General features: G+C 50.3%; 1 protein-coding gene across 2 annotated transcripts in view; it reads right to left on the reverse strand.

Moving 5' to 3' along the window:
• Positions 1–17,649: 17,649 nt before the first annotated feature.
• The window catches only part of LOC144507814 (volume-regulated anion channel subunit LRRC8D-like), a 32,654-nt gene continuing 26,568 nt past the window's right edge, over positions 17,650–23,735 (reverse strand). For both annotated transcript variants that reach the window (XM_078235139.1, XM_078235140.1), the window contains one exon: positions 17,650–22,214. In XM_078235139.1, the coding sequence (XP_078091265.1) occupies positions 19,702–22,212 (2,511 nt within the window). In that variant the 5' untranslated portion in view covers positions 22,213–22,214 and the 3' untranslated portion in view covers positions 17,650–19,701. The remainder of the gene's footprint in view (positions 22,215–23,735) is intronic.

Raw genomic sequence — 23,735 nt, forward strand, 5'->3', positions numbered from 1 at the left:
AAAAGGTACCTAAGGAAGACAAGGGTTAAGTGGCCGGGAGGCCGGGAGGACGTCCAGGGTTAGGGCCAATGAACGCGGACTCACGAAGTTCGGTTTAAGTCCGGGCGCTGCAAGTCGGGTAGGACCTCTGCAGGCGCGAAAGTCTGGGCCACTGGAAACAGATCCGCGAGGAGTCTGCTACATGTCCGGGCGCTACTAAGTCTGGAGCCTCTGTGAGTGCTTCGGGCACTACAAGCAGGAGACCTCTGGTAGCGCGAAAGAACGGCTACACGCCGGGGGAACTCCTACCTGCGGTCAATCCCACGCTTGTCCGCACCCAGGTCAGGGTGATTCCCGGGGAGATAGGGAAACGGCGAGCCTCTGTGGATTGATTTAGCGGTAGGATTTGGTCAGGAAAGAGTGGCCCCCGGCCCCTGTAGTCGTGGTCAGAGCCCCCCCCCCTGTCTCTGTGAGCGGTGATCTCCCCGTTACATGCAGGACGGGCTCTGCGTGTTACTGCTGAAGGTTTAAAGGTACTGACAGTGGAAACACCAAACCAGGAACCCCAGGGATACCTACACAAGTATCTGTGGGAAGCACCAAACCAGGATTAGTACACCACTGATCTTAGCTAAGAGATTCGACATGGATAGCATTGAGACCATTTTTGAATGGGGGCCGGAAGGGTCCCTCACCCGCTATCTAGCAGATAAAAACAAGAACCTAATTAAAAGCATGATTAAAACAGGGTGGAAACCCCAAGACCCCCTTGAGAGCCAACGGGAATGGTGGGCAACGGAAAAGAGGAACAAGGATGATAAGGCTTGGATCCTCATACTGAAGGCACACCTCACCCTAGCAGGGCGAGTCCATAAATACGTTCAGGATAAACAAGAAAAGGCTGAACAGAAAAAGCATGCTGCTGTGATGGCTATTAACCCCGTGTTGCCGGCACTGACCGACTTCTCCCGTGAAGCCCCATACGAGGAATGTCCCGATTGGGAGTGCTTAATAGACGAGACAAGTCCTCGGTGCCCAACAGGGGGGAGTCCCCCGGTAACCACCGATCCCCCAAACGCCAAAGCAGCACCTCTTAAGATCGAATGTATCCCAGGGGGACAAGGGAGAGACGGGCGAGGAAGGCAGGCCCAAATTAAAATGACTTATGTGTCACTCTCGCCAGGGGACACTATGAAATTACTAGAAAAGCTCCCAACCCTGCAGCCCAGGCACAGTAACGCAATTTTTTGGCAAAAGATGAAAGAGATGCAACTGTGCCACAACTTACACAACCGAGATATAGCAGGGTTAGTAAGAGCCAAGATGCCCGAGAATCACTGGGCTCGGCTCCGGGCAGAACACCAGAATGGGACTTGGTGTGCAGACCTAGACGGGAGCCGCCGGGAGCAGGAACAGGCTCTGACAGGCTTTAAAAACGATATCATCCTGACCATGGGGGAGGTCCCCGTGAGTTGGAGTGTAATAGTAGGAGTAACGCAGAAAAAGGAGGAAGGGGCTCAGGAATACGGGCGACGAAAATTCGATGCCTTTGTAGCCCACGGAGGAATGCCAGATGCAGATAGACAGAACCCGGCATTCCTCCAGTTATATAGGGATGGGCTGAGCCCAGCACACCAAGCTATCCTAAAGACAGGATTGGTAAACTTTAACACCTTCGATGAATTAGAAAACTGGGCTGTCACTGTAGACAACCAGCAAAGGAAAACACAGGGCGCCAGAGCAGGGATATCAGCGGTAGGAACTGAAGGAGGAAATTGCTACAGGTGCGGGGAATTAGGCCATTTCAAAAGGGAATGCCGAGCTATAATCCCGCACCCTCCTAATACATGTAATAAGTGCGGCAGAATCGGACACACCGAATCTACCTGCAAAGACAGAAGGATCCCAAGGAGAAAGGGAGCGCCCCCGAAGAGACTGGAGAAAACCCCGGCAAGCGCCCCAGATATAAGGGAGAATGAGGTGGTTTCGGACCCAGCGCACCTCAGCCACCAGCAGCTGCTGGACATTATACAAACCTTGGCGGCACAAAAATCTGCATGAGTGGCATCGGCCCCCGCCCCGGGAACGGACCCCCGTATCTGGGTGAATGCATCGTTAGGGGGCCGGCGATGCAAAATATTAATAGATACGGGGGCTTCGATATCCCTCACCAACATGGCACTACCCACCACCCACCGTTCCATAGTAGTAGTAGGAATAGGGGGGGATAGGACTATAGCATATCAGAGCGAAGCAGTGTTACTTGAGGTAGAGGGGATCATACTCCCCGTACACTTCTGGGTGGGCCCAAATGAAGAAGGGACAATTTTGGGAATAGACCTCCTGGGAGAGTTAGGAGCAGTGGTGGACGCTTTCAATAAGCGCCTGCTGTGGACGGCAAGGAAAGAACACAAGAGCGGGATCCAAGGATACTGGGTCCCTAATAAGAACGTAGCAGCCATAGGCATGGGGGCTCCGGCTCCGACGGCCCGAGACTGGAAGAAGGAGGGACTAGTGGGACTCTTATGTCAAGCACTACCCCGGGTCTGGGCTACAGGCAAGCAAGACTGTGGTCTCGTCACAATCCTTCCTTTACAAATACAAGGACCAGCCCATGCCCCTCATAAACAATATCCCATAAAACCCGAGGCGTTACAGGCAACCGAAACAATCGTCCAGGCTTTGGTTAAACGGGGCATCCTGAGACCCACCGTGTCCCACACAAATTCCCCGATGTGGCCCGTCCGTAAGCCAGACGGGAACTACCGACTAACCATCGACTATACCGCCCTGAATAAGGTCACCCCAAAGGAACACCCTATCGTTGCGAGCCCGGCCACTATATTTAACGGACTGCGACCTGAATATTGTATCTTCTCCGTGCTAGACATAGCAAACGGATTCTGGTCAATTCCACTCCACCCAGACTCCCAGGAGAAGTTTGCCTTCACCTGTGGAGGTAGACAGTACACCTGGACCCGTCTCCCCCAGGGATTCCACAATAGCCCCAACATATTCCACCGGGTTATGAGCAAAGCCCTCGAAAATTGTAACTTATCCCCCTATGAGAGCGCTTTTCTCCAATATGTGGATGACATCTTGATCGCCTCCACTAACCCGACGGGGCATTTGGGAGCCCTGTCAGTAATCCTGCGGGGCTTACAAACAGCAGGATTTAAGGTTAACCCAACCAAAGCACAACTCGCAAAACCAGAGGTCCGATATCTGGGGCATTACATAAGTCAGGGAAAGAAAACCCTTCCCACGGACCGAAAAACAGCAATTGCCAACATGACCCGTCCGAACACAGTTAGGGGGGTGCGTAGGGTAATGGGACTCTTTAATTACTGTCGGAATTTCATCGATCAGTTTGCATCCATAGCAGAACCTATCCAGCGATTGGTAAAAGGGGGGAGGCCGGGGGCAGAAATCATTGAATGGGGACCCGAACAAGAAACAGCATACTCCCACCTGAAATCAGAATTATTAGCGGCCCCAGCCTTATGCCTGCCCAACATAGCGAAACCGTTCCATCTTTTTTATAATGCGGAGGACGGATTCTATAGCTCCGTTGTGACTCAAGAAAGTGGGGGCACCATGAGACCTGTAGCATATTATTCGGTGCGGCAGTCCCCGATAGCCAAAGGACTACACAAATGTGTGGCAGCCCTGGACTGTGCCGCATGGGCAGTCAGGGTGTGCGAACCCATTACTATGTTAGGACAGATCATCCTGCACACAAAACATACAATAGTAGAATTATTAAACACAGGTCGACTCCGAACTGTTTCAGATGCTCGAAGGGCAACTTGGGAGGCAGTGCTCCTTCCTCAGGACCAATCTATTAAAATCGTACGAGATACCGGAAGAAACCCAGCAGAGGGGTTCCTTCCAGACGGCAGTCCACATCACTGTCCGATTAACCCAGACATGGATACAGAGGATGGGATTAGTGATCAGCCACTGGAGAACCCCGATATAATACTATACGTAGACGGGTCCCGAAGGCAGGTGGAGGGACAGTACCGCACAGGATGGGCAGTGGTAGATCAGGAAGGAACACTAATAGCAAAGGGCACCATGGGGGGGGAGACCTCTGCTCAAGTGGCCGAGCTTATAGCATTAACAAAGGCCCTTAGCGCAGGAAGGGACAAAAGGGTAAACATATACACGGACAGTCAATATGCGTTCGGGGTGGTTCACGACTATATGATAGCATGGAATAGGCGCGGATTCATTACCGCAGCGGGGGGACACATAAAACATGAAAATATAATTCGAGACCTGGCCACAGCATCCAGACTACCCTCAGAAGCAGCCGTAATTAAAATAAAAGCCCATCAAAAGACAAGGACTGTAGAGCAGAAGGGGAACCAACTAGCAGATGCCGCTGCTAAAGCTGCAGCAGGGGAAGCCCTCCCACAGGTAGCTGCCATCACCTCTTCCCCCATGGAAGAGATGGATGTTCATAAACTACAGGGTAGCGCTGACCCAGACGAGGTGGCGCGGTGGAAACAGACCGGGGCGTCTTTAGACGAAGATGGTATATGGAGGAAAGGACATCAAGTAGTCGCCCCCTCATTCATACAGGCGGAACTACTTCGACTCCACCACGAACCAAACCACTCCGGACGGGATGGGACCCTAGCTCGTTTATCAGGAGATTGGTGGTGGCCAGGGATGGGGCGGGATGTAGCTAAGCACTGCCAAAGATGCATCATATGCGCACAGCATAACCCTGGCCGGCCCCTGAAGGTTAAACTAGCAAACCAACCCAGGCCAAAGGGACCTTGGGAAAACCTCCAAATTGACTTCATCGGCCCTCTACCCACCAGTCGTGGGAAGAAGTACTGCCTGGTCCTCATTGACCAGTTCACCCGATGGGTAGAAGCCTTCCCAACCCGGGATTGCGGGGCAACCACTGTAGCCCACATCTTAGCATATGAGATAATACCCAGATGGGGAGTCCCGTTACAACTGGACTCCGACCAGGGGACACACTTCACAGGCAAGGTAATGAAACACGCATGTAAAACCTTAGGGATCCGACAGCGGTTCCATATACCATACCACCCCCAGAGTGCTGGAATGGTAGAGAGAATGAATCGCACCCTCAAGAACACGATAGCAAAAACTATCGCAGAAACAGGTCAGGGGTGGGTAGATGTCCTTCCCTGTATCCTGATGCGCCTACGGGCCACCCCAGGTCGAACCATAGGGCTCACCCCGTTCGAACTAATGACCGGGAGAGCAATGCGACTCCCCGAAAACATCGCCGTGGGAGGGGAAGAAATGACACCCCTCCGGGACAAGCTCAAACGATATGTGCAACACTTAGATTCACAACTCCGAGACCTGCACCACACAGCCAGGGACCAGCAAGCCATTAGAGACCAGGCTAAAAAGGAAAATGTCAGTCATACCCCCACCCTCCCTCGAGTAGGGGATAGGGTTTTGATTCGGATTGCCCCAGACCGACCCGGGTTTGCACCGAAATGGATGGGACCCCACGAGGTTATCCTTACCAGCGATACATGTGCGTGTGTCGATGTGAAAGGAAAAGGCCGATGGAAACATTGGTCGCAATTAAAATCCTATCACCACGGGGAAAGAGGACAGAGCAGACTGACTGAAAGGACAGAGGATGCTCCGTCCACTCCACGTATTGGCCCTTAACCATCTTTGTCCTTACAGCGGAAATCGAAATAACAACCTTTATTTTCCAACACTAAAGGAACTATATGCCAACCGAGGCATGAATGTATATATGTAGATAGAAATAAGAATAAGATAAGTAAGACAAGTTCATCACCTAATATGAACCTAACGACTGGCGGCCACCAGGTTTTATATATCCTCCCCCAACCCCTCTCCAGAACCATGTGGACCACTTGGAGGATGATCCTCGCGGTGACCTTCCTGACGAGTGTGGCACCCGAAGAACACCCCATCTACCCGCGATTCCACGGGATAGCCTTCAACACATCCGAGGCACTATGTGTGCCAGCTGGACCGGACCCTATGAACAGTAGAACTTATCTTAACGCATGGCTACAAGTTTACCCGGGTATCAACGAGATCTGCTTCACTTGCACTTTAGAAGGACTCCGAACATGCATTCAACAGCGGGACCTCCAGAACAGAGACCAGTGCGTTTTTGGGACTCTCTGCGCCCTCCCCGACAACCCACAAGAGGCCCGACCACAGGACACTTTGAATTCAAACATGGACATTTGCGGCTATTACGGACTTGTTGAGGCTCCCGCAGTCTCATTGTATGTATGTTTTGCACCGCTTCCAACGCGGGCCCCCACGACCACAAGGCCCGAAATCTTACCCTGTCCCTTGCAAAGCAGGGGACCGGAGGGAGGACTGGTGTTGTGGAACGAGGGGGAAATTGTGTACGACAACGTAAAACATGAGGTGGTACCTGTCCTGATCGACATTTCAGGAATCCAGGTACCCAGGCATTGCTCAGAACAGGTACAGAACTTGTATCAGATGTTAGAGAGAGAGACCATAAAACGGGCCATTGACGCAATGGGGGCCACACACTACAGGGGAAACATAAACACCAACACATACCGAAGCAAACGGGGTATTATCAATGATATGCTCACAGGGCTGAATACAGGAGACACAATGATTAACTCCATTGACATCCAGGGCCTCAACAGTAAAATTGAACAGCTGAAAGGGGTAATGAAAAACATATTACAGCGGTCATTAGACCAGCAGGCGGAACAAGCATTCTTAGGGGAAGCGGGCGCCCATATCCAACTAGATGGGATTGCAGTGTTAGAAGCACATGCCCGAACTATCAATCGCCTCATAGACAGGGAAAGGGAAGACACTGCCCGGGTACAACAGGGACAGTTATGCCATGCATATGGTCAGTGGATGGTGGCACAAATACGACACAATTTGGACCAGGTACACAGGGGGGAAGTGCCCGATTGGATCGACAGCGCCCAACTAGCGCAACTCGCAGATCAGAAGGGGGTGCTGGATGACCGGACCCTGAAGGGGATGACACGAGTATATCCAGTAATCCCCGACTGCGAGGTTAGTGAGGGCACCGGGATAGGAATGGTTCTGCTAATTCCAACGGTCACACAGGACGCTGGACCATTCCCCATCTTCCGAATTGAAAATATTGGTGTTGTTAGGGGCAATGCTTCCCTCCGCTACCACATAACCGAAAACATGGCCATCTCCAAACATGGCATAATGTCCAGTGTTTCTCTCGCAGGGTGCAAGCAGAGGGGAGAGGTCACCATCTGTCCTCACCCACTGAGACAAGGAGAGGCAGCAGAATGTGGGTTTAACCGAACACAGGACTGCACCTTAGAGATTATACCCGTAGACCCACATTTCGCCCGGGCAGGATACGGGGGGCGGGGTAGATACTGTGTAGCCACCACACGTACATCATTCACATATAACGGATTAACATGCCCAATCCCCGACCCTAACTTCTGTTTTACCCCTCGCAAGCCAGTCACTATAGGTCAAGCTCACATCACCAATATTCGAAATAGGCAGACCATAGCCTTTAATGCCACAGACCCCCTAAAAGACAACCTAAGAGACTACCAAGAACCCGAGCAAGCCCCCATCCCACGCCTGACCGAAGTCCTAAGGGAGCTCCGACTTAAAGTAGGACACTCCGTCCGATTATACCACCGGTTACAGTCACACATCAAAACCTTGGAACAAGATACCGAGACGGCGTTACGAAGTCAAACATGGGTACAGAAGGTGTGGGACTGGGGTCTAAATGTAAACATCCACCCCTGGGTCCGAATTACATCGCACACACTGGTGGTCATCCAACTCATCTTAGCCCTTTCCTGGGGATTGGCTACATGTTATACCTACCGCCAGCGGAAGAGAATGAAAGCACATAAGAACTTAGTTAGAACAATTGGTATGATGGGGCAGGTAGCCAAGCGGGATGATTACTCCCGCCTACACATGATTTGACAAACTCCGGGACTCCCCTAAACTGTACGACTGCATCGTACGGAGGCAGGAAGCACCGGACACAAAATATAATAAAGGGGAGAAAGATCGGTTAGAAAAGTGAAAAGGAAATAAACAACAAAAATTCACTTTTGACCGACAGGGGGGACTGTAGGCGGGCATAAATTTTGTGGGTATTAGGATTAGAATATTTCTTAAACTATAACTCGATAAATGAAGCAAAACAGGACAGCATTCAGCCAGAAAGGTGTGAGTAAGGCAAGCAGGCATCTTTTAAACACAGAAACCAGGTTGACAAAGACTCAGGAACTCGCATCAATATGCTATTCAGAAAATATCTTGAGACCTGGAAAACTTCCTGACATCCCAACAAACACCCATTGTCCAAAGGAATTCAGAGACATAAAGCAATTATCACACTCTTAAACCAAACTTTACATATTAAAACTCTAGACCAGAAAACCCATTAACGGGATAACTATAAAAGAAAACCATTTACACATCAAACTCCACACCCACAAACCTATTGAAACAGGATGATTATATCAGGAAACCACTCACAAACCATTTACATATCAAAACAGATCGTTACTATAACTATACTCCGTTTTGGCAGGCAGGCAGAGTACTTTGCGGGACTGTCTTGTCTGTGTCCTGATTGTACCTCCGTCGACGTAAAAAACTATAATAAACTGTGCTGTTATCGATCTTGGCTCTGGGTGCGAGTGGTGTGGTATCTGTTCACTCGCGCTAACAGGAGTGTTGGGGTTGGTTGTGTGATGGGTGTGTGGGCAATGGGTGAGGATCAAAGCAAAGGGTCGAAGGTCAAAGGTCAGTTATTTTTGTGACATGGGTGTGAAGGGACTGGAGGGAAGGTATTGATGAAGTTATTGATTTGGAATACATTGCTCGTGTATGGCTGTCACTCATCAAGGATGAGGCGAACATGGTGGTGATTAAACAATGGGAGGAAAGGAGGCAGCTTGAGGAGGGAACAGGAATACTCGGCCTGGTATTTGGGAATATGGTGACACAAGTTGAGGATGGAAGACTTGGAAATGGGTCACGGGAAGGACAATTAATTATAAACAATAAAATCATACTTGGGATTTGGACGTCACCAGCATTTGTTACCCATCATTTATTACCCTTCCAAAGATACTCGTACACTGTTACTATCTGACGCAGTGCTGTTAAGGCAGGTTTGATAGGAGCTGGACACATGGGGGAGGGGGCTATGAGTGAGTTATGGGGATATGAGAGGTGCCACAGTGGCTAGCAGTGTTTCCTCACAGCACCAGGGACCCAGGTTCAATTCCAGCCTTGGGTCACTGCCTGTGTGGAGTCTGCACATTCTCCCCGTGTCTGCGTGGGTTTCCTCCGGGCGCTCTGGTTTCCTCCCACAGTCCGAAAGTCGTGCGGGTTAGATGGATTGGCCATGCTACGTTGCCCCTTAATGTCCCAAGATGTGTAGATTAGGAGAATTGGTGGGGTAAATGTGTGGGGTTAAAGTGATGGGGCCTGAGTAAGATGCTCTGTTGCTGCAGACTCAATGGGCTGAATCACCTCCTTACGCACTGTAGGGATTCTATGATGATTCAATGAGTGAGCTATAGGGGGTTTGAGTGATCTATAGGGGGCTTGAACGAGCTATAGGGGGCTTGAGTGAGCTATAGGGGTATGAGTGGTCTATAGGGGGTACGGGTGAGCGATAGGGGGCTTGAGTGATCTATAGGGGGCTTGAGTGAGCTATAGGGGGCTTGAGTGAGCTATAGGGGGCTTGAGTGATCTATAGGGGGCTTGAGTGAGCTATAGGGGGCTTGAGTGAGCTATAGGGGGCTTGAGTGATCTATAGGGGGCTTGAATGCGCTATAGGGGTATGAGTGAGCCATAGGGGGTATGCGTAAGCTATAGGCAGTATGACTGAGCTTTAAGGGGGTCTGGCTGTAGAATGTCTGAGCTACAGGTGCCACACACATCAGAGTAGAAATGACAGGATATGTCAGATGAATACATGGCTGAAGAGATGGTAAGAGTTTTAACAACATCAGGTTAAAGTCCAACAGGTTTATTTGGTAGCAAATAAACCTGTTGGACTTTAACCTGGTGTTGTTAAAACTCTTACTGTGTTCACCCCAGTCCAACGCCGGCATCTCCACATCATGAAGAGATGGTGTCAGGGGGAGGGTTTCAGATTCCTGGGGCATTGGGATCGGTTCTGGGGGGGGGGGGGTGGGACCCGTACAAATTGGGTGGGTTATACCTGGGCAGGACTGGGACTGATGTCCGAGGAGGAATGTTTGCTCGAGCGGTTGGGGAGGGTTTAAACTAATATTCCAGAGGGATGGGAACCTATGTAAGGAGTCAGAGAAGGAGGGAGCAAGGACAAAAACAAGAGGTAGAAAAGGGAATAAGAAAAGTGATAGGCAGAGAAACCAAGGACAAAGTTCAAACAGGGCTATAGAGAAAACTATTGGGAGCGAGACAAACAATGTTAAAAAGAGAAGCTTAAAGGCTCTGAGCCTTAATGCACGGAGCATTTGCAGTAAAGGCGATGAACTAATCACGCAGATAGATATAAACGGGATAATTGGGATTACAGAGACATAGCTGCAGGGTGACCAGGGATGGGAACTGAATGTCCCAGGGTATTCAGTATTTAGGAAGGACAGGCATAAAGGACAAGATGGTGGAGTGGCACTGCTGGTTAAAGAGAAAATTAACTCAATAGTGAGAAAGGATATTAGCTCTGACAATGTGGAGTCTGTATGGGTAGAGTTGAGAAATACCAAGGGGCAAAAAACATTAGTGGGTGTCATATATAGACACCCAAACTGCAGTGATGATGTTGGGAATGGCATTAAACACGAAATTAGAGATGCATTTGATCAGGGAATATCGGTGGTCATGGGTGATTTTAATCTGCACATTGAACAAAGAACAAAGAACAGGAACAGGCCCTTCGGCCCTCCAAGCCTGCACCGACCATGCTGCCCGACTTAACTAAAACCTCCTATCCTCCCGGGGACCGTATCCTGCCATTTCCATCCTATTCATGTATTTGTCAAGACGCCCCTTAAAAGCCACTACCGTATCCGCTTCCACTACCTCCCCCGGCAACAAGTTCCAGGTACCCACCACCCTCTGTGTAAAAAATCTGCCTCATACATCTCCTTCAAACCTTGCCCCTCGCAGCTTAAACCTGTGCCCCCTAGTATTTGACTCTTCCACCTTGGGAAAAAGCTTCTGACAACCATTCTGTCCATGCCCCTCATAATCTTGTAGACTTCTATCAGGTCGCCCCTCAACCTCTGTCGTTCCGGTGAGAACAAACCAAGTTTCTCCAACCTCTCCTCATAGCTAATGCTCTCCATACCAGGCAACATCCTGGTAAATCTTTTCTGTACCCTCTCTAAAGCCTCCACATCCTTCCGGTAGTGTGGCGCCCAGAATTGAACACTATATTCCAACTGCGGCCTAACTAAGGTTCTATAAAGCTGCAACATAACTTGCCAATTGTTAAACTCAATGCCCCGGCCGATGAAGGCAAGCATGCCGTATGCCTTCTTGACTACCTTCTCCACCTGCGTTGCCACTTTCAGTGACCTGTGTACCTGTACACCCAGATCCCTTTGCCTATCAATACTCTTAAGGGTTCTGCCATTTACTGTATATTTCCTATCTGTATTAGGCCTTCCAAAATGCATTACCTCACATTTGTCCAGATTAAACGCCATCTGCCATCTCTCCGCCCAAGTCTCCAACCGATTTATGTCCTGCTGTATCCTCTGATCGTCCTCATCGCTATCCACAAATCCACCAGCCTTTGTGCCATCCGCAAACTTACCAATCAAACCAGTTACATTTTCCTCCAAACCATTTATATATATATTACAAACAGTAAAGGTCCCAGCACTGATCCCTGAGGAACGCCACTTGTCACAGCCCTCCATTCAGAAACGCACCCTTCCACTGCTACCCTCTGTCTTCTTTGACCGAGCCAGTTTTGTATCCACCTTGCCATCTCACCTCTGATCCCATGCGACTTCACCTTCTGCACCAGTCTGCAATGAGGGACCTTGTCAAAGGCCTTACTGAAGTCCATGTAGACAACATCCACTGCCCTACTCTCATCAATCATCTTCGTCACTTCCTCGAAAAACTCGATCAAGTTCGTGAGACACGACCTCCCCTTCACACAACCATGTTGCCTCTCACTAACACGTCCACTTACTTCCAAATGGGAATAAATCCTGTCTTGAAGAATCCTCTCCAATAGTTTCCCTACACTGATGTAAGGCTCACCAGCCTGTAATTACCTGGATTATTCTTGCTACCCTTCTTAAACAAAAGAGCAATGTTTGCCCATTGATTGGGCAAATCAAATTAGCCACAATGCCATAGCGGAGGAATTCCTGGAGTGTATACGGGATGGTTTTCTTAACCAATATGTGGAGGAACCAACAAGGCCATCTTACACTGGGTACTGTGTGACGAGAAGAGAATCATTGCCAATCTAGCTGTACCAGATCCCTTGGGGATGAGTGACCATAACATGATAGAATTTTTTTATCAAGGTGGAGAGTGAAGTAGTTGATTCGGAGACTCGGGTGCTTAATCTTAATGACGGAAACTATGAAGATATGAGGCGTGAGTTGGCCTTGATAATCCATTAGAAGCATTTAGAAAGCAGTGGCAGGATCAGACAGAGTCGGCGTGGGTTTATGAAGGGGAAATCATGCTTGACAAATCTGTTGGTATTCTTTCAAGATGTAACTAGTAGAGTTGACAAGGGGGAGCCAGTGGATGTGGTATATTTGGACTTTCAGAAAGCATTTGCCAAAGTCACGCAAAAGAGATTATCGTGCAAGATTAAAGCACATGGGATTGGGGGAAGTGTATTGATGTGGATAGAAAACTGGTTGGCAGATAGGAAACAAAGAGTAAGAATGAATGGGTCCTTTTCAAATTGGCAGGCAGTAACTAGTGGATGCCACAGGGATCGGTGCTGGGACCCCAGCTATTCACAATATATATTAATGATTTGGACGAGGGAACAAAATGTAACATCTCAAAGTTTGCAGATGATATCAAGTTGGGTGGGAGGGTGAACTATGATGAGGATGCAGAGATCCTTCAGCATGTTTTGGACAGGTTGGGTGAGTGGGCAAATCAATGGCAGATGAAGTATAATTTGGATAAATGTGAGGTTATTCACGTTGGAAGCAGAAACAAGAAGGCAGATTACTACCTGAATGGCTGTAAATTGGGAGAGGGGAGTGTGCAGTGGGACCTGGGTGTCCTTGTGCACCAGTCGCTGAAGGTAAGCATGCAGGTGCAGCAGGCGGTAAAGAAGGCAAATGGCATGTTGGCCTTCATTGGGAGAGGTTTCGAGTACAGGAGCAGGGATGTGTTGTTGCAATTATACAGGGCCTTGGTGAGGCCACACCCAGAATATTGTGTGCAGTTTTGGTCTCCTTTTCTGAGGAAGGATGTTCTTGCTCTCGAGGGAATGTAGCAAAGGTCCACCAGGCTGATTCCGGGGATGGCAGGACTGATATGTGAGGAAAGATTGACTTGGTTAGGATTGTTTACTCTGGAGTTCGGATGAATGAGGGGGGATCTCATAGAGACTCATAAAATTCAAACAGGACTAGACAGTGTAGATGCAGGAAGGATGTTCCTGATGGTGAGGCATCAGGGGTCACAGTCTGAGGATTCAGGGTAGACCATTTAGGATGGAGATGAGGAGATATTTCTTCACCCAAAGAGTGGTGAGCCTGTGGAATTCACTAACACAGGAAGTAGTTGATGCCAAAACATTGAATGTATTCAAGAGGCGGCTGGATATAGCACTTGGGGCAAAAGGGATCAAAGGTTCTGAGGACAAAGCAGGATTAGGCTACTGAGTTGGACAATCAGCCATGGTCGTGATGAATAACGGAGCAGGCTTGAAGGACCAAATGGCCTCCTCCTGCTCCTATCTGCTATGTGCCTGTAGGAGGTGTGAGTGTTCTATAGGGTGGGGGGGGGGTATGAGGGAGCTATAGGGGTGTGAGTGAGCTATAAGGGGGAATGAGTGAGCTATAGGAGTATGAGTGAACTATAAGGAGGTGTGAGTGAGCTATAGGGGGTGTGAGTGAGCTATAGGGATGAGTGAACTATAAGGGGCTTTGAGTGAGCTATAAGGGGGTATGAGTGGGCTATAGGGAGTGTGAGAGAGCTATAGGGAAATTAGTGAGCTATAAGGGGCTGTGAGTGAGCTATAGAGGGTGAGAGTGAGCTATAGGGGGTGTGAGTGAGCTATAGGGGGTGTGAGTGAGCTATAGGGGGTGTGAGTGAGCTATAGGGGGTGTGAGTGAGCTATAGAGGGCGTGAGTGAGCTATAGGGGGTGTGAGTGAGCTATAGAGGGCGTGAGTGAGCTATAGGGGGTGTGAGTGAGCTATAGGGGGTGTGAGTGAGCTATAGAGGGCGAGTGAGCTATAGGGGGTGTGAGTGAGCTATAGAGAGCGTGAGTGAGCTATAGGGGGCGTGAGTGAGCTATAGAGGGCGTGTGTGAGCTATAGGGAGTGTGAGAGAGCTATAGAGGGTGTGAGTGAGCTATAGGGGGCGTGAGTGAGCTATAGGGGGCGTGAGTGAGCTATAGGGGGCGTGAGTGAGCTATAGGGGGCGTGAGTGAGCTATAGGGAGTGTGAGAGAGCTATAGGGGTCTGTGTGAGCTATAGGGAGTGTGAGAGAGCTATAGGGAAATGAGTGAGCTATAAGGGGCTTTGAGTGAGCTATAGAGGGCGTGAGTGAGCTATAGGGGGCGTGAGTGAGCTATAGAGGGTGTGAGTGAGCCATAGGGGGTGTGAGAGAGCTATAGGGAAATGAGTGAACTAGAAGGGGCTTTGAGTGAGCTATAGAGGGTGTGAGTGAGCTATAGGGGGTGTGAGTGAGCTATAGGGGGTGTGAGTGAGCTATCGGGGGTGTGAGTGAGCTATTGGGTTATGAGAGAGCTATAGGGGGTGTGAGTGAGCTATAGGGGGTCTGAGTGAGCTATAGGGGGTGTGTGTGAGCTATAGGGAGTGTGAGTGAGCTATAGGGAGTGTGGGTGAGCTATAGGTGGTGTGAGTGAGCTATAAGTGGTGTGAGTGAGCTATAGGGGGTGTGTGTGAGCTATAGGGGGTGTGTGAGCTATAGGGGGTATGAATGAGCTATAGAGGGGTGTGAGTGAGCTATAGGGGGTATGGGTGAGCTATAGAGTGTATAGGAGAGCGATAGGGGGTCTGAGTGATCTGTAGGGGTATGAGAGAGCTATAGAGGGTATAGGAGAGCTATAGGGGGTGTGAGTGAGCTATAGGGAGTGTGAGTGAGCTATAGGGGGTGTGAGTGATCTATAGGTGGTGTGAGTGAGCTATAGGGGGTGTGAGTGAGCTATAGGGGCATGAGAGAGCTATAGGGGGTGTGAGTGAGCTATAGGGGGCGTGAGTGAGCTATAGGGGGTGTGAGTGATCTATAGGGGTGTGAGTGATCTATAGGTGGTGTGAGTGAGCTATAGGGGGCGTGAGTGAGCTATAGGGGGCGTGAGTGAGCTATAGGTGGTGTGAGTGAGCTATAGGGGCGTGAGAGAGCTATAGAGGGTGTGAGTGAGTTATAGGGGGTGTGAGTGAGCTACAGGGGATGTGAGTGGGCTATAGGGGGTGTGAGTGAGCTATAGGGGTGTGAGTGAGCTACAGGGGGTGTGAGTGGGCTACAGGGGATGTGTGTGAGTTATAGGGAGTGTGAGTGATCTATTGGGGATATGATCCGTAGGGGGGTATGTGAGCTATAGGGGTATGAGCGAGCTGTGAGTGAGTTATGAGTGAGTTACGGGCGAGTATGGGTGAGTTACGGTGGTGTGTTATGGGTGAAACACTGTTAAGAGGGTACTCAGCCCTGATCTCACGGCAGCCCAGCTGTGGGCAGCTTCAGCAGAACAGGCTGGGCCTTGCACTGGGACCCAGTGACAATGAAAAAATGGCCAATATTGTCCCAAATAATCCTTGTCTCCAGTGGCATTGAACCTGGAGTCCTGCCTTGGTTCCGGAGAGTTGCAAACCGTGCTCACATGCAACATTTGAAGTTGATTAGCTTACTCCTTGGTCACCTGTGGGTTTTGTAGCGTGCAGGACTTTGTTATTTTAAAAAATTCATTCATGTGATGGTGGCATCAGTGTCTGGGCCAGTATTCATTACCACCTTAAATACCCTTCAACCACTGCAGTCCATGTGGTGTGGGTACACCCAGAGTGCTGTTAGTTTCCAGGTTTTGATGCAGCGACAGTGAAGGAACGGTGATATATTTCCAGGTCAGGATGGTGAGTTTCATATTCAGTGCGAGCTGACAGCCCCTGTTGCATTGTCAAAGTGGGGCCGCTCCCCTATCTCGAGCTACATTTGAGCATCACGCTCTGGATCTGTGAGCACCCAGTGAGGGAGAGGGGGAGGGGGGGGGGGGAGCGGGGGCGGGGGCTGGGGGTTGGGGGGGCAGGAATGACATTTGAATTTTGGTTACGTTTCCTTTAAAGTTTCAGCTTGTTTGTGTTTTGTTTGGTTTTGTTTTGGTGGGTGCAGTCACGCCCATTCAACGCTACTAAACAGATATGTAGAGAGAAAGACTGAAACCAGTTGTTGGGTTGGGAGGTATATGCCAGCAATGTGTAATTCTGTAAATAAATATATAAGTGTGTAAAGATTGGCCCCAGTTCTATATTTCACCAACTGTCTTCATAGAGGGTAACATTGTCCAATGTTGCAGTTGCCATGTGATATCCCATGTCTAATATCTGATGCCCCTTTCTCTGTGTGGTAGAGTTCAGTGGGTTTGGAAGGTACTGTTCAGGGAGCCCTGATGCGTTGCTGTGGTGCATCTTGTAGATGGTACACACGGCTGGCACTGTGCATCGATATTGGAGGGATTGAATGTTGAAGGTGGTGGACGGGGTGCCAACAAACGGACTGCTTTGTCCTGGATGGTGTCGAGCTTCTTGAGTGTTGTTGGAGCTGCACCCATCCAGGCAAGTGGGGAGTATTCCATCACACTCCTGACTTGTGCCTTGTAGATGGTGGACAGGCTTTGGGGAGTCAGGAGATGAGTTACTTTCCACAGGGTTCCTAGCCCTTGACCTGCTCTGGTAGCCGCAGTATTTCTATGGCTAGTCCAGTTCAGCTTCTGGTGAATGGTAACCCTCGGGATGTTGATGGTGGGAGATTCAGTGATGGCAATGCCATTGAATGTTATGGGGCAGTGGTTAGTGTCTCATATTGGTAATGGTCATTGCCTGGCATTTGTCTGGGGTGAATGTTACTTGCCGCTTGTCAACCCCAAGCCTGGATATTGTCCAGATCTTTTTGCATTTGAACATGGACTGCTTCAGTATCTGAGGAGTTGCGAATGGTGCTGAACATTGTGCAATCATTGGCGAACAGCCCAACTTCTGACCTTATGATGGAGGGAAGGTCATTGATGAAGATTGTTGGGCCCAGGACACTAACCCTGAGGGACTCCTGCAGAGACGTCCTGGAGCTGAGATGACTGACCCTCCACAACCACCACAGGCTGAAGTGTGGAATGAGTTGGGCAGGGATAGGGAAACAATGATGGTCGTGACTCCAGGCACTGTACTGACCACAGGGAATAATGATCTTTCAGGAGCCTCGGGTCAAATTACTCCTTTCAGTTTATTTCCATTTAAAATCACAGAGCGTGACAACCTGCGTGCAACACTCAAATTGTCCAATATACCCTGGTTATGAGTGGTTAGCTGGTTAGCGACCCCGGTTACGAGCCATTAGCTAGCTAATCCGTTTCTTAGTTTGTTTTGTGAATTGCTGAAATTAACCATGACCTCATTGGTTGACATTTGAATCATTTAAACCGATGGGTTAAAGATACTGAACGCCTCCACATGGATTAGATTTCTCTTTCGAGTTCAAACAGATTGGAAACACTTGAGCTGCCGTGTGTGGCCTCCTCACTGTTCAACCTGACCTTTCGTTGCTCGCTCTTTGTTCAGGGGGCCCCATTAAAGGACATTCCCACCATCCTGGCTCATTCTCGTCCTGTGGGACTCATTCCTTTTGCTTACAGTTTAATCAGCGTCGAGTGACAATGAGAGTTCACTGAATACTCACCCCCACCTGGCTTATTAATTTCAGACACATCATTGGTAGGTTATCTGTACAGTTACACAGCCCAATGTCATTATTACAGGGCACCATCTCAATGATACAGTGCTCACCCGCCACTGATAACCCTTTCACTAACCCAAGCTGAGTACAACCTCATCCCAATCTGCTCTCTTAACTCACATCATTCATCATCCCTACAGTGATGCAACCCTTCACCAGGAATGACGCACCCCCCCCCCCCCAACCCCCATTAGCCCCCCTCCCCCGTTCCACAAACAATGGAACGGCACAAGGTCAGTCAATCAGCAGCAAATGGAAACATTGCCAGTTCAGGCTGTGCGTTAAGTTTTTAGACATTTGTTCAGTTTCTTCGTGTCTGTCACCAGTACCTTCCAGTTCTGAGACAAGGATCCAAGACAAGTTCTTAACTTGTCCACTCTCTCCACACAGGCTGAGTCTCCCCAACAGTTTCTGATCTTACTGTTTTAGGTTTGAGGTTTCTATAAGTTTAAGAGAGACATGGAGCAGGGTCAGTGAGAGAGAGAGAGAGAGAGTAGCAGAATGTGAGAGAGAGAGAGAGAGGGGAGCAGAGTGAGGGTGGGGAGAGGGAGAGAGAAATGGAGAAGAGAGAAAGGATCGCAAAATGAGAGAGAGCCGGAGAGAGAAAGAGGGAAGTGGGGGGCGGGGGGGGGGGGGGGGGAGAGACGAGGACAAGAGAGAGGGGAAGACGAGGACAAGAGAGAGGGTATCCGAATAAGAGAGAGCAAGAGAGAGCGAGAGAGAGGGAGCAGGGAGGGAGGGAGGGAGAGAGAGAGAGGGAGGGAGGGAGGGAGGGAGGGAGGGAGAGAGAGAGAGGGAGCAGTGAGGGAGGGAGAGAGGAGGGAGCAGTGAGGGAGCAATGAGGGAGGGAGAGAGAGTGAGAGCAGTGAAGGAGGGAGGGAGAGAGAGGGAACAGTGGGGGGGAGGGGAGAGAACAGTAACAGAGAGAGGGGGGCATTGAGGGAGAGAAAGCAGAGAGGGCAATGGGTACTAGAGGATCTAAAGTTGCAGGGTTATGAAGCTAGAGGGGCTGTCCTGTTCTACAAAGAATCTCCCCTGGTCTTTCTCACTGTCTCTTGCAGACTCAGACACATTTTACAGTGCACAGAATGCAGCCCTCAGACTGAGTATTGTCTGTTACACTAATGTACAGGGGCCTCTGCTAACTCCTAGAATTAGGCCTCTTAGTAACGTCTGTGTAGATATGTTGGTTCTAGTTTATAACAGCTATTGTCCAGTATAAACCCACACGAGTGAACTTTAGCAGATTTAAAACTCTAAGTAATAACATTCAGATTCTAACTCCACCTGGAAACAAGAGATACCTTCCCAGTGAGAGTATACTGTATAACCCTGGGTATACCTTCCCAATGAGAGAGTATACTGTAGAGTTCTGAGTATACCTTCCCAATGAGAGAGTATATTATATAACTCTGGGTATACCTTCCCAATGAGAGAGTATACTGTAGAGCTCTGGGTATACCTTCCCAATGAGTCAGACTCCAGTGTGTAATTCTGGGAGGTAAGTGTTCCAACAATTCAGGTTAAACAATAGAAATAAAGTCTTGTTCTGTGAGGTTTTCTTTGATGTCAGTCGGAAGGTGATCGAACAGAAGATCTTCAATGATGAGATTGCTCCTCTTCAGTAAGAGACAATTGGCAATCTCGAGCGGAATCCTCTCCAAATGGTTTCCTTTCAGTTCGAGGTAAGTGAGTTGGGTCAACTGTCCGATCTCGGGGGGGATGTGGGTGATACAGTTCTGCCCCAGGTGTAAAGTCTTCAGCTTGAGACAGTGAAAGAGCTGCAGACACAGCACCTCCACCTTGTTCTTGGTGATGGAGAAGTGTTGGAGGTTCTGGAGGAGGTGGACTTCCACCGGGATTGCCGTCAGCAGGTTGTGGCTGAGGTCGAGATACCGCAGTTTGCGCAGGGTGAAGAGGGCAGCAGGCAGACTCTCCAGCTTGTTGTTGGAGAGGTACAGCTGCTCGAGGCTTTTGATGAGGCTGATGGTGGTGGGGATGGAAACGATGGAGTTGTACCAAAGCCTGAGGCAGGACAGCCTCTTGAGGTGCTGGAAGCTAATGATCTCCTCGATGGTCTGGATGTTATTGGATTTCAAGTCTAGTTTCTGTAGGTTGGCGAGGCTGAAGATGGCGTGTGGAATCCTCTCCAGCTCGCAGTTCTGCAGCTCCAGCTCAGTCAGGTTGCCCAATTTCTTCAAATTATTAAGGACCAGCAATCTGGTGCCGTCATTCTGAATGACCAACTTGGACAGGTGGGTGGCCACCTCCATGACATTGGAAGGGATCTTGGAGAGGTTGCTCTTCATGATGAGGATCTTGAGATGCCTCAACTCCTTCAGGGATTCCAGGCCGATGGCCTTGTTGGTCTCGGAGTTCAGGTTGCCCGAGAGGTGGAGCTCGGCCAGGTTTTTCAGCGAGTATATCCAGAGGGGGATCTCGCCAATGTCGGTGAACTTGATGTGCAGAATGTGAAGATGATCCCTGAGGAAGTTGAAGGCTATCTGGTCAACCTTGGCAGGGCAGTGGTAAAGGTAGAGCTCCTTCAGCGCCAACATCTGGGAGATCTTTGCGGGCAGTCGGACGTCGGGGATGAGCTCCAGTTTCAGCACCTCCAGGTCGCTCATGTCGAAGACAGCTTTGGGAATCCCGGACAGCATGAAGAGCTGCAGCTCCAGCTTCCCCTGCAGGTTCTTCGATACGTGCTGTCTCAGCTTCTCGTAGGTCCACTCGTGGTTGAGGTTCATCTCCAGCAGTTTGCTCTCACAGCCTTCAGACAGGAAGATGGCAAACCTCTTGGAATAGAGCTGGTCGTACTGGTCCACCATGTGCAGGAGGAAGGCAAAGTCATTCTTCACATCAGGGATGTCACTGAAGTTACTCTCCTCGCGCACTTTCTCAAAGGAGTATTCCTTCAAGGAGCCTCGGAAGAGCCAGAACAACGTGTAGAGGCACACGATTCCGTACAGTGCAATCAGAATGATGTAACTGATCAGTAACTTCTTCAGCATGTAGGCCATGCTGTGAGTGCAGAAGAAGACAGAGTAACCAGTGACGTATTTAATCTTCGGCTCACAGATGTGTTCAAAGGTGATGGAGTTGACAAAGGTGAAGGTGTAGCACAGGATGATGATGAACTTGAGTGCCTTCACCACCGTCTGACCCACGTAGAACTTGTAGATCAGGTCTCCGTCCTCGGTGTGCGCCCGGAACCTGCGCACCTTCTCGAAGAGCGCCTTGGCCTGCTCGCCATCCTGCTTGTCCAGGATGTTCATCGACGGCGAGCCGCTGACCGGCGGCTCGAAGGTCACCTCGGGGCAGGAGGTCAGCGAGGTGCTGGTGTCCGAGCTCTCGCCGGGCTCCAGAGTCACTGACTTGAACATCTTGGTCCGGATGTGGCTGTTCTCCGAGTCCTCGTTGGCAGTCTCCGACACTGCTTTGGTGGTCCAGGGAGACTCAAAACACTTGCCCAGGATGGAGACAAAATGCTCCACTTTGGAGGAGGTCTTTGGGAATTTGAACCAGAAGTTCCCACTGACCAGCAGGATAATGGTGTGAACCAGGGCTATATAAGGGAAGTACTTTGAGTACCAGGGCAGCGCCTTCTGGTAACACACTTGGCTAATGTAGACATACTGCTGAAAGTCCAGGTTTGTCTTGTAGCCTCCGGCCTTTGGTACTCTGGCTGGAGGTGATGATTTGGGTTGGGTTGGGCCTGAGGGCTTTCTCTCTGTCCCTGACAAAGTGTGACTTCCTCCTTCCACACCCTGAGGGCTTTGTGTCGGAGATTCAGCGCGGTGAGACTGAGGCACAGCTACTGGCGCCACAGGCTGGGAACTCCTGTTTAGGCCCCGCACGTGGTCACACGGCAGACACACCACCTTATCCTTTGAAATGAGCAGTGTTGCAGACAGGAGGGACACCATCAGCATAATGACAACCAGGTAGTCCATCAAAACATCCCACCAGGGTTTGAGGAGGCGGTGAGTGGGCTGGCTATCGGAGAGAGTTGCGAGTTCCGTCAGAGTGATCATATCTGCAAGGAAAAACAGGCACATTAGCGGTAAGAATTTAAAAACAAATTCTTATTTTCTCCCCCACCCGAGAGGGAACACTCACCATCTCCTCTCCACCCTTACCCCTCTGAGACCCTCACCTCCCACCTCCCTGGCAGGACACTTACCTATACACCCCCAGCATCCCCCATGTCGGTGCCCTGTGGAACTCAGCCCCATCTCTGGTACCCTCTGGAATTGGGCCCTCTCCTTCTGGTACCCTCTGGGGCTGGGCCCTCTCCCTCTGGGGCTGGGCCCTCTCCCTCTGGTACCCTCTGGGATTGAGCCCTCTCCCTCTGGCACCATCTAGGATTGAGCCCTCTCCCTCTGGTACCCTCTGGGGCTGGGCCCTCTCCCTCTGGTACCCTCTGGGATTGGGCCCTCTCCCTCTGGTACCAGGCCCTCTCCCTCTGGTACCCTCTGGGGTTGGGCCCTCTCCCTCTGGTACCGGGCCCTCTCCCTCTGGCACCCTCTGGGATTGGGCCCTCTCCCTCTGATATCCTCTGGGATTGGGCCCTCTCTCTCTGGTACACTCTGGGATTGGGCCTTCTCCCTCTGATATCCTCTGGGATTGGGCCCTCTCCCTCTGGTACCCTCTGGGATTGGGCCCTCTCCCTCTGGTCCCTCTGGTACCGGGCCCTCTCCCTCTGGCACCCTCTGGGATTGGGCCCTCTCCCTCTGGTACCGGGCCCTCTCCTTCTGGTACCCTCTGGGATTGGGCCCTCTCCCTCTGGTCCCTCTGGTATTGGGCCCTCTCCCTCTGGCACTGGGCCCTCTCCCTCTGGTACCGGGCCCTCTCCCTCTGGTACCATCTGGGATTGGGCCCTCTCCCTCTGGTACCATCTGGGACTGAGCCCTCTCTCTTTGGTACCCTCAGGTATTTAGCTCTCTCGCTTTGGCACCCTCAGGGATTGGGCCCTTACCCCATCCACTCACCCCCACCAACCGTCTCCCCAGTGCCCTGTGAGGCTGGGTCCTCTCCCTGATTTTAATCATGATGCAAGGCCTGTGAGACCCTAGTCCATTTCCAATACAATCCCGAGTTGATGTTACCATGGAGACAGCCTTTAAAGCATTTTAATTGATAATGAATCAAACTAACGAAATGTAATTTATTTAAAGCCAGTTCCCCAGAGTTGTGGGCCCTGTAATGAACGCAAGAAGCATTTCCTTCAGCCGCTCACTTCAGAATTAGCCAAGATTTCCTGATTCAGACTGAATCTCTTCATCTCAAATACTGGGTCAGAACACCACAGGAGACTCAGAGAGAGTTATCCAGGTGCTTGCTGCACTACCAAGCTGCTGGAAGGTTCCAGATTAAATCTCCAGTCCAGCTCAGGTTGGACTTCCTGATTGCTGCTTAGGAGATCAGCGCAAGGGGTCAGAGTTTAATGTTCTGCATCCAATCAGCCTGCAATGGCCCTGAGGTCAAACACCCACTGGCCTGTCTCAGACCAGGGTGAGTGAGGAACCTTGCACCGTGGTGATGACTCACAAACAGG

Source organism: Mustelus asterias, chromosome 19, assembly GCF_964213995.1.
Source record: "Mustelus asterias chromosome 19, sMusAst1.hap1.1, whole genome shotgun sequence".
NCBI lineage: Eukaryota > Metazoa > Chordata > Chondrichthyes > Carcharhiniformes > Triakidae > Mustelus > Mustelus asterias.